Genomic DNA, 15522 nt, shown 5'->3' on the forward strand with positions numbered 1-15522 from the left:
TCCTCTTTCCCCCCTTCTCCAAGTCCAACAAGGAAGGAGGGAGTCCTACTCCCGACTCCCCATGGCGCGCCTCCTCCCTGGCCGGCCGCCCCCTCCCCCCTTGCTCCTTTATATACGGGGGCAGGGGGCACCTCTAGACACAACAATTGATCTCTTGATCTCTTAGCCGTGTGCGGTGCCCCCCTCCACCATAGTCCTCCTCGATAACATTGTAGCAGTGCTTAGGCGAAGCCCTGCGACGGTAGAAAATCAAGATCATCACCACGCCGTCGTGCTGACAGAACTCTGCCTCGACACTCGGTTGGATTGGAGTTCGAGGGACGTCATCGAGCTGAACGTGTGCTAGAACTCGGAGGTGCCGTAGTTTTGGTGCTTGATCGATCGGGCCGTGAAGACGTACGACTACATCAACTGCGTTGTTCTAACGCTTCCGCTTTTGGTCTACGATGGTACGTAGACAACACTCTCCCCTCTTGTTGCTATGCATCACCATGATCTTGCGTGTGCGTAGGAAAATTTTGAAATTACTACGTTCCCCAACAGACTGCAGACGCATGATTCTAAACTGTTAATACTATGCAGTAGTGAGGCCGGCTATATGAACGTGTCCGGGTTTTTTAGTACTCACGATTTAGCCAGGGGCTTGACCCTGGGAGTCTACTCCGAGCTCCTGTTGGTGGCTACGATGGAGTCGTCCGGAAGGGAAGTTTTCCCCTTCTTGGACGCTTCGGCCTCCAAACGTGTGGAGGTCGTCCTCTTCTTTCTCCCTCTCGCAGGGGGGATGGCTTTCTTCTTCTTCCTCCTCCTCTTCCTCGTCTTCTTCGATGGCGGAGGAGTGAGCCTCGGTGTCTTCGGACGTCGCGTCCGAAGTGCCATTACGACGGAGACCGCCTCTGGTCTCCTTGGCCTCCTTCTTGGCCTTCTTCTTCGGCGCCTTATAAGGCGCCGGGACCAGCATCTTCGTTAGAAGTGGACATGCTGGATCCTCAGGTAGCGGAGGTGGACAGTAAATCCGCTCCGCCTTCTTTGTCCAGCCCTAAGAGAATCATGAGGGAACTTTAGGCGTTTCCCTCGAATATGCGAGTAAAGGATACACCTTGAAAACATGTAAAGACTTACCGAACTAGCTGGTCGGTCCAATTTGTGGCCACGATCCTTGGTCGAGTCCGGCCATGACTTACTGGGCTTGAATAGCACCTTCCAGATGTCTTTGTGCGTTGTGCCGAAGAACTCCAGTAGGGTCTGGTGCTTGGCCGGATCGAACTCCCATAGATGGCAAGTTCGGCTTTGGCATGGAAGGATCCGGCGAACTAGCATCACCTGGACCACATTGACAAGCTTGATGTTCTTGTCCACCATGCTCTTGATACGCGCCTGGAGCGCAGTCAGTTCATCTGACAAAGACCAGTCCAGGCCCTTCTCGGGCTAGGAGGTGAGCCACATCGGAGCTCCAGATCGAATTTCGGGAGCCGCGACCCAGGTGGTGTCGCGTGGCTAAGTGACGTAGAACCACTGTTGTTGCCATCCTTTGACGGACTCGTTGAATGTACCTGATGGCCATGTGACATTGGGCATCTTGCTCACCATGGCGCCTCTACACTCTACGTGTTCGCCACCCACCACCTTCAGCTTCACATTGAAGGTTTTTAACCACAGTCCGAAGTGTGGAGGGATGCGGAGGAAGGCCTCGTACACGACGATGAATGTCGAGATGTTGAGGAAAGAATTTGGGGACAGATCATGGAAATCTATCCCATAGTAGTACATGAGTACGTGAACAAATGGGTGGAGAGGAAATCCCAGCCCGCGGACAAAGTGAGGGCGGAATACAACCCTCTCATGGGGCTCCGGAGTAGGGACGATCTGTCCCTCGGCCGGAAGACAGTGTGCGATCTCCTTGGCCAGATACTCGGCCTCCCGGAGTTTCTTGATATCCTTCTCCTTAACGGAGGAGGCCATCCACTTGCCCTGCGCTTCGGATCCGGGCATGGCTGGAGTGCTTTTTGGAGGCGGAAAAGATGAGAGCTTGGGCGCTGGAGCTCGAGGATGGGGAAGCAGAGAGAAGGCATGGGTGAAAGAGTTGGATCCTTATCTCTTTATAAAGGCAGTGAATATCAAGCGCCTCCCCACTTTCCCTAAAAACTCGCTTATCCTCGAGGGCCATGCTAACGGTGCGGTGGGACCCATATTGATGAGAATCTCGCAATAAGGGGACACGATCTCTGCTTTGACAAGACGTGCCAATGAAACCGCATCTCGAAATATGGAGCGGTGGGCTAAAAACGGTTCGAATAATAACCAGGCGTCAACGTGATGTCATGTTGCAAAAAGTTGTCAGCAGATTGGACTCATGAAGTATTATACTCTCTACGGTTATGTGTGGTATTTGTTTTGCATGGCCGAAAACTATTTTTATTCGGAAACAATTTTGGAGTATGCGAAGGAGGAACCCGCCTTGCAATGCCGAAGACAATCTGCGTGCTGGACACCTCGTCATCGAAGCCTAGTTCAGGGGATACTGAGGGAGTCCTGGATAAGGGGTCCTCGAACAGCCGGACTATGTTACCTGGGCCGTACTATTGGGCTATGAAGATACAAGACCGAAGACTCTCTCCCGTGTCCGGATGGGACTCTCCTTGGCGTGGAAGGCAAGCTTGGCGACCGTATATGAAGATTCCTTTCTCTGTAACCGACTTTGTGCAACCCTGTCCCCTCCGGTGTCTATATAAACTGGAGGTCTTAGTCCGTAGAGGCAGATTCATAATCATACAGGCTAGACTTCTAGGGTTTAGCCATTATGATCTCGTGGTAGATCAACTCTTGTAATACTCATATCCATCAAGATCAATATAGCAGGAAGTAGGGTATTACCTCGATAGAGAGGGCCCAAACCTGGGTAAACATCGTGTCCCCCGTCTCTTGTTACCATCGACCTTAGACGCACAGTCCGGGACCCCCTACCCGAGATCCGCTAGTTTTGACACCGACAGTATGCTTGAGTATTAAAGTCTTCATGTCAAAACTAGACTATTGCTTTGAATCGTATAAAAGTCCATATGTCCATGCTATAAAGAAAAGAAATGTGATGAACATGCTAGGTAGCATTCCACATCAAAAAATCTGTTTTTATCATTTACCTACTCCAGGACGAGCATGAATTAAGCTTGGGGATGCTGATACGACTCCAACGTATCTATAATTTTTGATTGTTCCATGCTGTTATATTATCGTTCTTAGATGTTTTACAATCATTTTATAGTCATTTTATATCATTTTTGGGTACTAACCTATTGACAATAGTGCCTAGTGCCAGTTGTTGTTTTCTGCATGTTTTTTACATCGCAGGAAATCAATATCAAACGGAGTCCAAATGCAACGAAACTCCTTAAGGATTTTTTTGGGCCAGAAGACATCCAGTGGGCCTAGAAAGCACCTGGGGGTGGATCGAGGGGAGTAGCACCCACCAGGGCGCGCCAGGAGGCCCAGGCGCGCCCTGGTGGGTTGTGCCCACCTCGGGTGCCCCCTGAACCGCCTCTTTGCTCTATAAATACCCCAATATTCCAGAAACCCTATGGGAGTCGACGAAAATCAATTCCAGCCGCCGCAGAGTCCAGAGCCACCAGATCCAATCTAAGCACCGTCATGGAGGGGTTCACCACTTCCATTGGTGCCTCTCCGATGATGCATGAGTAGTTCTTTGTAGACCTACGGGTCCGTAGTTAGTAGCTATCCTCTCTCTCTCTCTCTCTTGATTATCAATACAATGGTCTTTTGGAAATCCATATGATGTAAGTCTTTTTGCGGTGTGTTTGTTGGGATCCAATGAACTTTGAGTTTATGATCAGATCTATGTTTTTATCCATGAAAGTTATTTGAGTCTTCTTTTTTATCTCTTATATGCATGATTGCTTATAGCCTCATATTTCTTCTCCGATATTTGGGTTTTATTTGGACAATTTGACCTATTTATCTTGCAATCGGAAGAGGTGCTTTGTAGTGGGTTCGATCTTACGGTGCTTGATCCCAGTGACAGAAGGGGAACCGGCACGTATGTATCATTGCTACTAAGGATAACAAGATGAGATCTATATCTCCGCAATAGATAAACGGATCTCGTCTACATTGTGTCATCATTCTTATTGCGTTACTCCATTTTTCCATGAACTTAATACACTAGATGCATGCTGGATAGCGGTCGATGTGTGGAGTAATAGTAGTAGATGCAGGCAGGAGTCGGTCTACTAATCTTGGACGTGATGCCTATATAATGATCATTGCCTGGATATCGTCATGATTATTTGAAGTTATATCAATTGCCCAACAGTAATTGTTTTCCCACCGTTTTCTATTTTTCTCGAGAGAAACCACTAGTGAAACCTACGGCCCCTGAGTCTCTTTTCATCATATTTGCCTTTGCGATCTATTTCCCTTTGCATTTATTTTCAGATCTATTAAACCAAAAATACAAAAGACCTTGGTGCAATTTATTTGTTCCACGATCAATTTATCCCATCTACCACTTTTACCTCATGTTATTTGCCTATCTTGAGGCCCCGTACCCGAAAGGGATTGACAACCCCTTTAACACATTGGGTTGCGAGTATTTGTTATTTGTGTGCAGGTGCTGTTTACGTGGTGTGAGGAGGTTCTCCTACTGATTCGATAACCTTGGTCTCATCACTGAGGAAAATACCTACCGTCGTATACTGCATCATCCCTTCCTCTTTGGGGAAATACCGATGTAGTTCTAGCAGACATCACACATGTATCGAGTTTTCGGTTAATACAATTCTAGAATGAATAATAAACATTTATCATGAAATAAGGAAATATAAAATAACAACTTTATTATTGCCTCTAGGGCATATTTCCTTCACGCCAGCCAAGGGAGGAGGAGTTGGACTCCTCCTCCACTCCAATTTGCCTCCCCCTATGGAAAGGGGGCGCCTCCTCCACTTGGGCCCTTATGGCCCAAGTTGCCTTCCACCTCTTGGCCTTAGCTAGTTGATATTTACTTATTTATAAAAGCCTTTTAACAATTACTAGACTACAATTTAACATCACCTGAAACATTTTCCACATATATATTAATTATCAGGAATACCCGGTATTGCATGATAAACTCTCAAACCCTACCAGATATCCCAAAAAGCTTTAGGTTCCTCTCGAAACTATTTTGAATATTAATGAAACAAATCCACAAATAAATCCTTGATACTCTCATCCTACTAACACTCAGCAGATCATGATTACCTTAAACTTGTGACCCCGTAGGTTCGGTAAATCATGGACATGAATGAAAACCCCTTCGTTCAATGACCGATAGTCAAACCGTGGACATCCATATCGATCCATGTGATTACAGAATGACATTCGAGTGAACCTTTGGTTATCATGTGATGTTCCCTTTATTTCGCAGTACTTTACAAAATCCGGGGTGCATCGGTATCCTCGTGAGTCATACACATGCTCACTATACCATTGATCTCGTTACCAGATTTGTTCTTCTTTCTCGTTGAAGTGTTCTGGCATCCCTGTGACGTAGTCACCTGTGTCTGGCCAAACGATGATGGATGTTGTCACACCAGAGGGCCCTACGAATATCTCCCCATCATCGGAGAAGCAAATCCCACTCTTGAGCTATCCAGTCCCTTGTTAAACTTTTCGATGAACCTATAAGTTCTCGTGATGATCACCTAATTACAGATGACATTTGAGCAACCTCAAAGTCCATCATATGGTAGGAAGTGACTACGATACTCTCATGGTCTGTGGAACTAAAACACATGCTAACACTCCGTGTTATCACAATTGATTTCAGACAATATTAATTATCTCAAAGTATAACAAATAAGGTTGGGTCAATTCAATATGACCGTTCTTCCAATGTCATACTCTCAATGTTGTTTTAGGACTATCGTTACACTTAACGATATCCTAAGATCCGGAAAACATGACCACACAACAACACTTGAGCCAGTTTTAGAGGCAAGACCGGGAACCTATACTTTACCGTTTATCATTCCGCACATGCATATGCGTTTTCACTAAATCACATATTCCAGTATCACATCAGTTATACCATGAAATATAAACTCTTAATTATAAAAATGGAAATATAATAATACAATATTATTGCCTCTAGGGCATATTTCCAACAGTTTTCCACTTGCATTAGAGTCAATATTATTGCTTCTAATTTCCAACAGTCTCCTAGTTGGGCTCGGCCATCTTTCCCTTTTCTTTTCTGTAAAAATGAACACCCCCTCCCCCGATGGAACTCGAACAAGCGCCTACCGGTCCTTCGCACTCCATGCTAACCACCCCACCACCTTCACCTCATGTTCTCAAATACATCTTCTCACCTCTTTTCTTCTTTTTTATTTTTTATTTTTTCTCTTTTCTTTTTTGTTTGATTTTTTCCTTTTTCTTTTTTTCTTTTGCTAAGTTGAATGATTTTTTTTGAAATTGATGGACTTTTTCAAATTTGATGATTTTTTTTCAAATTTGATGAACTTTTTCAAAAATTTGATGAACTATTTTCAAATTTGTGAAATATTTTTCAAAATTATTGTAACTTTTTTCAAATTTGATGAGCTTATTTTTAAAATCGATGAACTTTTTCAAATTCAATGAACTTCTAAAAATTTTGGATGAACTTTTTCAAAATATGTGTACATTTTTTAAATCTCAATTTTCATTTCGTTTGTTTGCGAATTTTTTTTGTTTTTTTTCTTCTCTTTTTTCAAAGTCAAGGGTACTGGTCAACCGCGACTGGTCAAACAGCGCTCGAGTGAGCGAGCGACCAGGCGGGGCGAGTCAAGTGGCCGCCACATGGGCCGGCTCACGAGCTCGCGGTTGTGAGCGCCAGCTTACCACCAATTAGGAGCTCCCTTTTCTCAAAAAAAAAAAAACAATTAGGAGCTCCCTGTTGCTACAAAAAAAAGGAGCTCCCCAGAAAACAGACTATTCCTCAGGAAGGGGCGAAGAATAAGAGACGTCTTATCCACATGATAAGCGTGGAATAGTTGAGGAAACACCTATGTCACACTCAGATGGCCGGTTTGATGTGGCCCATTAAGCATGTTACTATTTTTTTTGAAAATATATTATGCTTAATACATTTAAACAAATGTAAGAAACATTTTACAACAACAGAAAAAATATATTCACATATAATAAAAATGGTCATATGTACTATAGAGAAATTTGTCCATACGAAATAAAATGTTATCACATATTTAAAATACGTTCATGTTAATAAAAATATTCATGTATTTGTAAGAACGGTGATCCACCTCAAGTAATACAATCTCCCTTCCACCCACAATAAAAAAGGTTCATAGTCTTTGAAAAGATTGTTCATGGACATAAAAAATTATGTTCGTATACTATTGGGAAAATATCTCTAAAAGTATAGAAGGGAAAAATATATAATCAAGAAAAAACAGAAGGGGAAATGAAACAAAAAGGGAAAAAAGAAAAGAAAAATAGACTGGTTGAAAAGACTGTCAAACTGGCACGGCAGAACCTGGTAAATGGGCACGCACCTTCAATAAAATGAAATTCAAACTTTTTTTATTATCAACTGTACTAAGAGCAACCTTGCTTTTCAACTGCTAATATGCGAGAAATTAGTGGAGATGCGGCAATGCAGCCATTATTAGTATCAGAAACACAAGCTAGGCCATTCTTCCGGTTTTTGCATGATCATAGTAGGTACTTACATTCGATTTGTGCATGATTGAAAAGTATAATTTCCTATATGAAGTTAAACCGAACCTAAACACATCCCAGACCTAATGTACAAATTTGGAAGATTGTCCAGGTACAACACAGATCTGTAGAACAGTGACAACAGTAATCCCGACCTATAAATGTTTGACCCCGTCCAGAAAATGGTTCAATTTCTACTGGGCTTGTTCAGATCGTTCTATGTTACTACGCTGCTCAAAAGTCAAAATTGTCGGAATGGCTGAGGACCAGCATGATTCTGAAGGACGAATCATTTTCCAATGCAGAATTTGCTGAATATGCTGCTCAGGACTTCTTCAGATATGTCCTCTCCGCTGATTGTTGCCAGAGCCAATGCAGCTTCCCTCAAGTCTATAGTCCAAAAATCCAAGGGTAGCTGCTCATTGACCGACGACTCTAGTCTTGTGAAAGCTTCTTGGGTCCTCATGAGCTGTTCCAATTGTCTCTGGACAACACAATGGAATTGGATAGAAGTCAACAATCTTTCATGTAACAACTGAAGCAACAATTCTAAAGAGAACAACTATTGAATACGGAAATATTTACGGATGGCATACGGAAATATTTACCTGGTTTACAGTCCACCGTCGTCCCCCGGACGGTATGGACTCAAGACCTCTAACCTCTATTACAGCCCTCTCCAACTCAGAAATGCCTTTGCCAGTGACTGCACATGTGTGCACATGTTTTCTGAAAATTCCACTGAATTTCTCAAACTCTTCTCCTGAAACAAATGGTGTGCAATCTACCTTGTTGATAACCAGAACCATTGGCACTTCAGAACCTGAGCGTTTCTGATCATCAAAAAGGACAAAGAAAGAATAGTCACTCTCTAATTTATTTACAGATGATGAAGGGACAGAGAGGATTTCAAACAGAAGGTATGCAAACCAACCACCAGGCAATCAGACATCATCAACAAAATTTGTGAGAAAATGAAACTGATGGTACCTTATCAATCATGACACGTTTGATAAGTTTAGTGTCATCTTCAGTCCACCCATCAACTGCACTTATTGTCATAATAACCATATCAGCTCCCAGTGCAGCAGTCTCTGATCGTTCTACACCTGGTTAAGAGCAGAACAGAAGACAAGCATCAAGACTAACAACGCTATTACCATTATTCCATACCCGAAATCAAATATATATTGGGAAATATGTTCCTGCCCCTGGTGGGCTATGCCACCCAACGTCAGTTCGTATTTTGAGATTCACATCTTTATCATCTTGCTTTAATAGTTCGCAATATGTTTATGAGAATAATAATACTCACCAATTTTTTCCACAATGTCATCAGTTTCTCTTATACCAGCCGTGTCTAGAAGGGTAACAGGGATTCCATGAATTGAGACATTTGCTTCAACTACGTCCCTTGTAGTTCCAGCTATTTCGGTAACAATAGCTCTTTCACTCTGCAAGCTAAGCATTTAAGTTCCAGTATCAACTATTATGGCTGCAACACGAAATAAATCAAACTATCCACTTGGACATGGGATTCACATAAATATACAGAATTATAGATTACAATTAGTATTCATATAAGAAGATTATATGGCGATAATGTTCGATGTACAAACTTTCGGCATGACGCACAGCAGAGAAGCAGGATAAAGTTCAGGACACAGTATGTTGAGCAAAATCCCCTTAAATCACATGGCATCAGGCATCTACCGGAGTTTCGGTACGGCTCATTTAAAGTCACAGCAGAAAGGTATCATAAAAGTTCTAGGGGTCTAGGTTTGTGGAGAGAAAGATGGGCCAGTGCTCTTGAGGGGAGGATGAAAAGTGGATGGTATCCCTTAAGTTTTCTTGCTTAATTAATCTCGATGGCTAACAACCAAACATATGTGAAAGGAGAATACACAACACACTTACCTAATATTAATTAATTCCATATCTTAATCCTAACTAATCTATTTTTAAGAGAGTTGCCGTCATGCTGCCTTGTGTACCGGTTAATGACCCCATGCCTTAACTAGCCTTGAACCCGTAACAATAAGATTAGCTCATGTAACTTCGCATATAAAAAGAGAAAACAACATAGATTAACAAGCATGGTAACAACAAAATAGAATACTAAAAAGATATGCTGGACAAATATCCAACAGAAATAATGACAGAGAGATATCCATGAGTATACCTTACTCCATGCATTCAGGAGGCTTGACTTTCCAACATTTGGGCGGCCAATTATTGCTATCTGTGCAAAATTGTAAGAGCATTTTTCATTCTTAAATATGTTTTCTTTAACAATTCAGTATAATGCATAGACTAAAGTACCTGTAGACCAGACAGCAACAGCTTATCATACTTTGCAGTATCCAGAGCATCCTGGACCTCTTGCCTCATGCTGTTAATTTTGCTGAGCAGCATCATAGGGTCCAATGGAGGCATCTCATCTTCAAAATCTAAACGAGCCTCAATTTCAGTGATCAATTCTATGCACCTTGATCTCAAAGATTTCACTAGAGTAGAAAAGCCTCCCTACAGTAGAGGACACATATAATTCAGATTGGAGAACCTACTTATTATTAAAAAAACCACATCTATATTGTGCTTCCCAAAGAAACTGGAGCTGATGAAGTTAAACTTCACAATGCAAAAGGGTTTCAAGCAGTGTCTGAGTCAGGAATTTGTTATCGGTGTGCACAAGGAAAAAAAGCAAGTCTTGCACATAAATGCAAATTTCCCCTCCCCATTTTAGTGATCAGAACAACAATATTCAATTTCCTTTTCCCATTTCACTAATCACTGACATACTACTCTAACTGCAATCTCTATTTTTCGTCTTTTGGGGGGTCGCATCTAACAGGAGCAGCCCCTGGTCACTACCCTCCATAAAGTGTTGTTTCAGCTACTCCTAACCTGGAAACAATTTGTTCCTGGTATTTCGAGGCTTAAACACACACAAAAAAAAAACTCCAACACGTCCGCATGTATATCGTTTCTCAGGGCCTACCTAACAGGCTAACATGATTTAATTTTATCAACAGCATAGTTTTGTGACATGCCTGGATGCCAGCCAAGGCGGAATCTGCTGCAGCTACGGACTTGGCTGAAATAAGCCTCGAGACGTTCTCCGCTTGAGCCAAGTCCAATCTCCCATTTAGGAATGCGCGAAGAGTGAATTCACCTGAAAAGCGAACATGAACACTGAGCTAGGAGTTTGTTCAAGAATCAAGATAAGGCACCTACATCCCAAGATAGCTTCACCATTCATTCTTCAAACAAAAAGTGTCTGCCTATCTGACAAAACTGTTTCCCTATAACTATAAGTCTATAACTACAGCTGTAGCTAACGGAACTGTTTCTATTGAACACCAATCATAGCCGTAACTAACTGAACTACAATATTTCTTTACAAGCGTAAATAATCTAGACCAGTAGGAGGTGAGTGAGCAGAGCAAGCAACTAACCAGGGTCGGCGAGCCTGGCACCGGCCTCCAAGCAGGCCCTCAGCACACGACGCAAGCAAAGGTCGTTCCCATGGCACTGGAGCTCCACCACATCCTCTCGGGTGTAGGACCTCGGAGCCAGCATGGGCACCACCAGCACCTTCAGATTTGGCAAACAAAATGGGAAATCACAGCACTAACCAACCGAAAGCAGAGCAGTAAAGCCGCGGTTACCTCATCGATGACGCTCCCATCTCCGTCCAGCGCGACCCCGTACTCCACGAAGTGGCTTCGGGGCCTCCAGGGCGCCGGCTCCTTCCTGGCCGGCCGGAACACGCGGGCGACGACGGCGACGGCGTCGGCACCGGACAGGCGGACGATGCCGACGGCCGCGGGGCCCCCGCCGAGGGCGGTGACGATGGCGGCGATCGTCCCCGGAGATCCGCCGCCCCCGTAGCTCGGCGGCGCGCGGCGCGAGGGAGAAGGCGGAGGCGAGCGCTCGTCGCCGGGCAGGACGAGGGAGGCGAGGGCTTTGGCGCGCGTGGTCAGGGGTTTGGGGTTAGGGTTTAGCGGGCGGCGGCGGAGGAGAGGTCGGGGAGGCCGCCGTAGGAGAAAGGGGAGGAGGCGAGAGACGGCACGAGCCATTTGGATTGGGATTTTCTTTTTTCTTTCTTGAGAAGAACCATTTGGATTGGGATAGGCAGCGTGCCGCGAAGGTGTATCCTCAGCAAAGTCACGCTGCTACAGTGTAATCATAGTGTAAATTAAAGAAGGAATGTTAAAGACGTTTAGCGGATTATTTAATATTGATATTTACTGTAGATATAAATAATTTATAATTGATTTTATTTCACCATCAAATTGTTTGTATGTAATGATTATGAATGTAAACAATAAATCTGTAATTTGCATATTAATTTAAGTTATTTTTGCCTTAATCATATGGATTGCAAGAAGGAAAGTTAGAGGATTGTAGCTTCTCTAACTTTCCTTCTTAATGTTAGAGGATCTAGTTCCGTGTGCGGCTGGTTCACCGTTGCGGGGTGACAGCTGATTAGAAATGCCATGTGCTATAACCGTTGAGGTAGAAGAAAAGAACAAAAAAAAACCTTTCTTCCAGCTTCCCTGCTGTCGCACGGATCTCGGCGCAAGGTCAACCCATGAGACTCTCTGTAGTCAATTGTTGTAAGTTGGGCGAGCATTGTATTGTTGTAGTTGCGGACTCTTGTGGACAGGTTTTTTCACCTTTTATAGGCATCTTGTGTGTATTCTAGAGAGAGAAAACTCTACACCTCAACTAAGAGGGGGGTTGAGCTTTTATGTTTAAACTTCTATATACATACATACATACATATATATATATATATATATATATATATATATATATATATATATATATAGCTAATTTATTTTATTTTGTCTGAAAATTCAGATTTTCTTTTACTTTCTCACATGGCATTTTTATTATTTATTGTAGCATGGCGGTTATTATTAATAATAACATGGCAGTTATTATTTTAAGAGGATGGCATTTTTGTTATCAAGAGGATGGTAATTTTATTATTCAGGCGATCATTTTTATTTTTAATGGCATGGCGGTTTTTATTACTAAGAGCATGCCTTTTTTTATAAGTAATAGGATGGCATTTTTATTTATTGAGAGGATGGCATTTTTCTTATTAAGAGGATGGGCATTTTATTCTTGAGAGGATGGCAATTTTATTTTTATTGGCATGGCAATTTTATTACTTAAAACATGACATGTGACAAGATATAAGATATTACTTATAAATCACATGGCAATCTTGTTTATTTGGGTTAGTTTGATAAATGCCACTCTAATTCTGGCGATTCTGACAAATGCCACTGCAATTTCCAAACTGTAAAAAATGCCATTTTTAGTGCCATTTTTAAAAGTCTACAGTGATGTTTTTCAAAGTTTGCAAAATTTGCAGTGGCATTTCTCGGAATCACCAAAATTCGAGTGGCGATTTATCCAATTAACCTTTTTTATTTTAACGGCATGGAAGGTCCTGCATGGTGCTTTGCCATGATATGGTGTTCTTGTGGGCCGACACATTAGAACCCTTGTTTAATGTCCAATATGTGTCGCTAGATCGAAGGATATACAACATTCCGGCGCGCCGAGCCACCCGTCACGATCGCACGCGCCCACTGGAGCTCTTGTGCATGAGCCCCTGCACAGGCCGCCGGCGAGATCCAGACCATGCCTCCACCAACTCCCCGAAGGAGGCACCTTCCTCGAGCCACGCCCGTCACAAACAGGAGCCGCACCACGTGCCCCGGCCACCACCACGACTCCTGGCCGCCGCTCCTGGCCAAGATCCGCATCCGCCAAGATCCCAAATCAACGTCCGAAGAAAACAACGGGCCCATTCCGCGTCTCCATCGCGCTCTTCCCATGTGCCGCCTTACCGGAAGCCGCCGAGCCGCCGCGCCGCCCACAAGACTGCACTCCCGCACGAAGGAGGCCCGTCAGGGTGTGCACAACTCGCCCGCCGCTTTGTCGGCCGGGCGCCGCCACCACCGTCGACGGCAGTGCGGCTAGGGGGGCACGGAGTTGCGGGCACTCGGGAGCTCAGGTTTCGCCTCCAGAGCCGCCTGCGTGAGCGGCCCGACAGGTTGATGATTTGTCTTGCTTCCGTTCTGGCAGATACTAGTCTAGAATGTACAGTAATCCTTTACAACCATTTATGGAGAAGATACTGAAACACATGCCCCACCGTATCGTGTTTCAGCTTTCCGCATCAAGTGTGAAATCCCTAGTTAAGATCTTTTGTTTCAGCTTTCCGCGTAAGGGACAAATGGACAAATGAACCATTTATTCTTGAGAGGATGGCAATTTTATTTTTATTGGCATGGCAATTTTATTACTTAAAACATGACATGTGACAAGATATAAGATATTACTTATAAATCACATGGCAATCTTGTTTATTTGGGTTAGTTTGATAAATGCCACTCTAATTCTGGCGATTCTGACAAATGCCACTGCAATTTCCAAACTGTAAAAAATGCCATTTTTAGTGCCATTTTTAAAAGTCTACAGTGGTGTTTTTCAAAGTTTGCAAAATTTGCAGTGGCATTTCTCGGAATCACCAAAATTCGAGTGGCGATTTATCCAATTAACCTTTTTTATTTTAACGGCATGGAAGGTCCTGCATGGTGCTTTGCCATGATATGGTGTTCTTGTGGGCCGACACATTAGAACCCTTGTTTAATGTCCAATATGTGTCGCTAGACCGAAGGATATACAACATTCCGGCGCGCCGAGCCACCCGTCGCGATCGCACGCGCCTACTGGAGCTCTTGTGCATGAGCCCCTGCACAGGCCGCCGGCGAGATCCAGACCATGCCTCCACCAACTCCCCGAAGGAGGCACCTTCCTCGAGCCACGCTCGTCACAAACAGGAGCCGCACCACGCGCCCCGGCCACCACCACGACTCCTGGCCGCCGCTCCTGGCCAAGATCCGCATCCGCCAAGATCCCAAATCAACGTCCGAAGAAAACAACGGGCCCATTCCGCGTCTCCATCGCGCTCTTCCCATGTGCCGCCTCACCGGAAGCCGCCCGCCGCCGCGCCGTCCACAAGACTGCACTCCCGCACGAAGGAGGCCCGTCAGGGTGTGCACAACTCGCCCGCCGCTTTGTCGGCCGGGCGCCGCCACCACCGTCGACGGCAGTGCGGCTAGGGGGGCACGGAGTTGCGGGCACTCGGGAGCTCAGGTTTCGCCTCCAGAGCCGCCTGCGTGAGCGGCCCGACAGGTTGATGATTTGTCTTGCTTCCGTTCTGGCAGATACTAGTCTAGAATGTACAGTAATCCTTTACAACCATTTATGGAGAAGATACTGAAACACATGCCCCACCGTATTGTGTTTCAGCTTTCCGCATCAAGTGTGAAATCCCTAGTTAAGATCTTTTGTTTCAGCTTTCCGCGTAAGGGACAAATGGACGTGCTTTCAGCTTTTCCACGACGAGGAAGGTGGTGGCCCTGTGCAGTGTTGGCGTGCTTGCTGTAATTCGGGTGCGTGGACTGGTGGAGGTACTTGTCGGGATTGGCCGACTGCGTGGGAGTGGTGGTTGTGCTGCTCAGGGTCGTCCACGGGTCTGTGCGGGCTCTGCGACTGCACAGGGGAAATTCCTATTGGCTGTCCCTCCATCCCCATTGGCTATCAAGCAGATCATGCGGATCACCATCCCATCCGACGTCTCTCGGCGCTCGATTTTGCCCAAATCTTCTCTATAAATGCAAAATTCTTCGCTACTACTGCCTCTTGATCTGTCGCTCCCGCCGCGCAAGTTCTACTCCTATGGCCATCGACTAAGCGCCACCACCACCCATCCTC

General features: G+C 44.6%; 1 protein-coding gene across 1 annotated transcript; it reads right to left on the reverse strand.

The window, feature by feature from the left end:
* Positions 1–7663: 7663 nt before the first annotated feature.
* LOC123110263 (tRNA modification GTPase MnmE) lies at positions 7664–11832 on the reverse strand. Its single transcript, XM_044530737.1, has 9 exons — positions 11388–11832; positions 11175–11313; positions 10770–10891; positions 10039–10242; positions 9899–9958; positions 9032–9170; positions 8707–8825; positions 8325–8549; positions 7664–8200 (listed from the first exon to the last, which is right to left on the reverse strand). Exons 1-9 carry the CDS (start codon positions 11796–11798, stop codon positions 8006–8008), a joined length of 1614 nt encoding a protein of 537 aa, XP_044386672.1. The 5' UTR covers positions 11799–11832; the 3' UTR covers positions 7664–8005.
* Between the last annotated feature and the right edge of the window lie 3690 nt (positions 11833–15522).

This window comes from Triticum aestivum, chromosome 5B, assembly GCF_018294505.1.
Source record: "Triticum aestivum cultivar Chinese Spring chromosome 5B, IWGSC CS RefSeq v2.1, whole genome shotgun sequence".
NCBI classification, from domain to species: Eukaryota; Viridiplantae; Streptophyta; class Magnoliopsida; order Poales; family Poaceae; genus Triticum; species Triticum aestivum.

Excerpts from the sequence above, each read along its gene's own strand:
- LOC123110263 (XM_044530737.1), bottom strand. The coding sequence starts at position 11,798 with ATGGCTCGTGCCGTCTCTCGCCTCCTCCCCTTTCTCCTACGGCGGCCT. Across the intron at positions 10,892-11,174 it reads TGCCAGGCTCGCCGACCCTG|GTGAATTCACTCTTCGCGCA; the intron begins GTTAGTTGCTTG and ends TTCGCTTTTCAG. Across the intron at positions 9,959-10,038 it reads TGTTGCTGTCTGGTCTACAG|ATAGCAATAATTGGCCGCCC; the intron begins GTACTTTAGTCT and ends AATTTTGCACAG.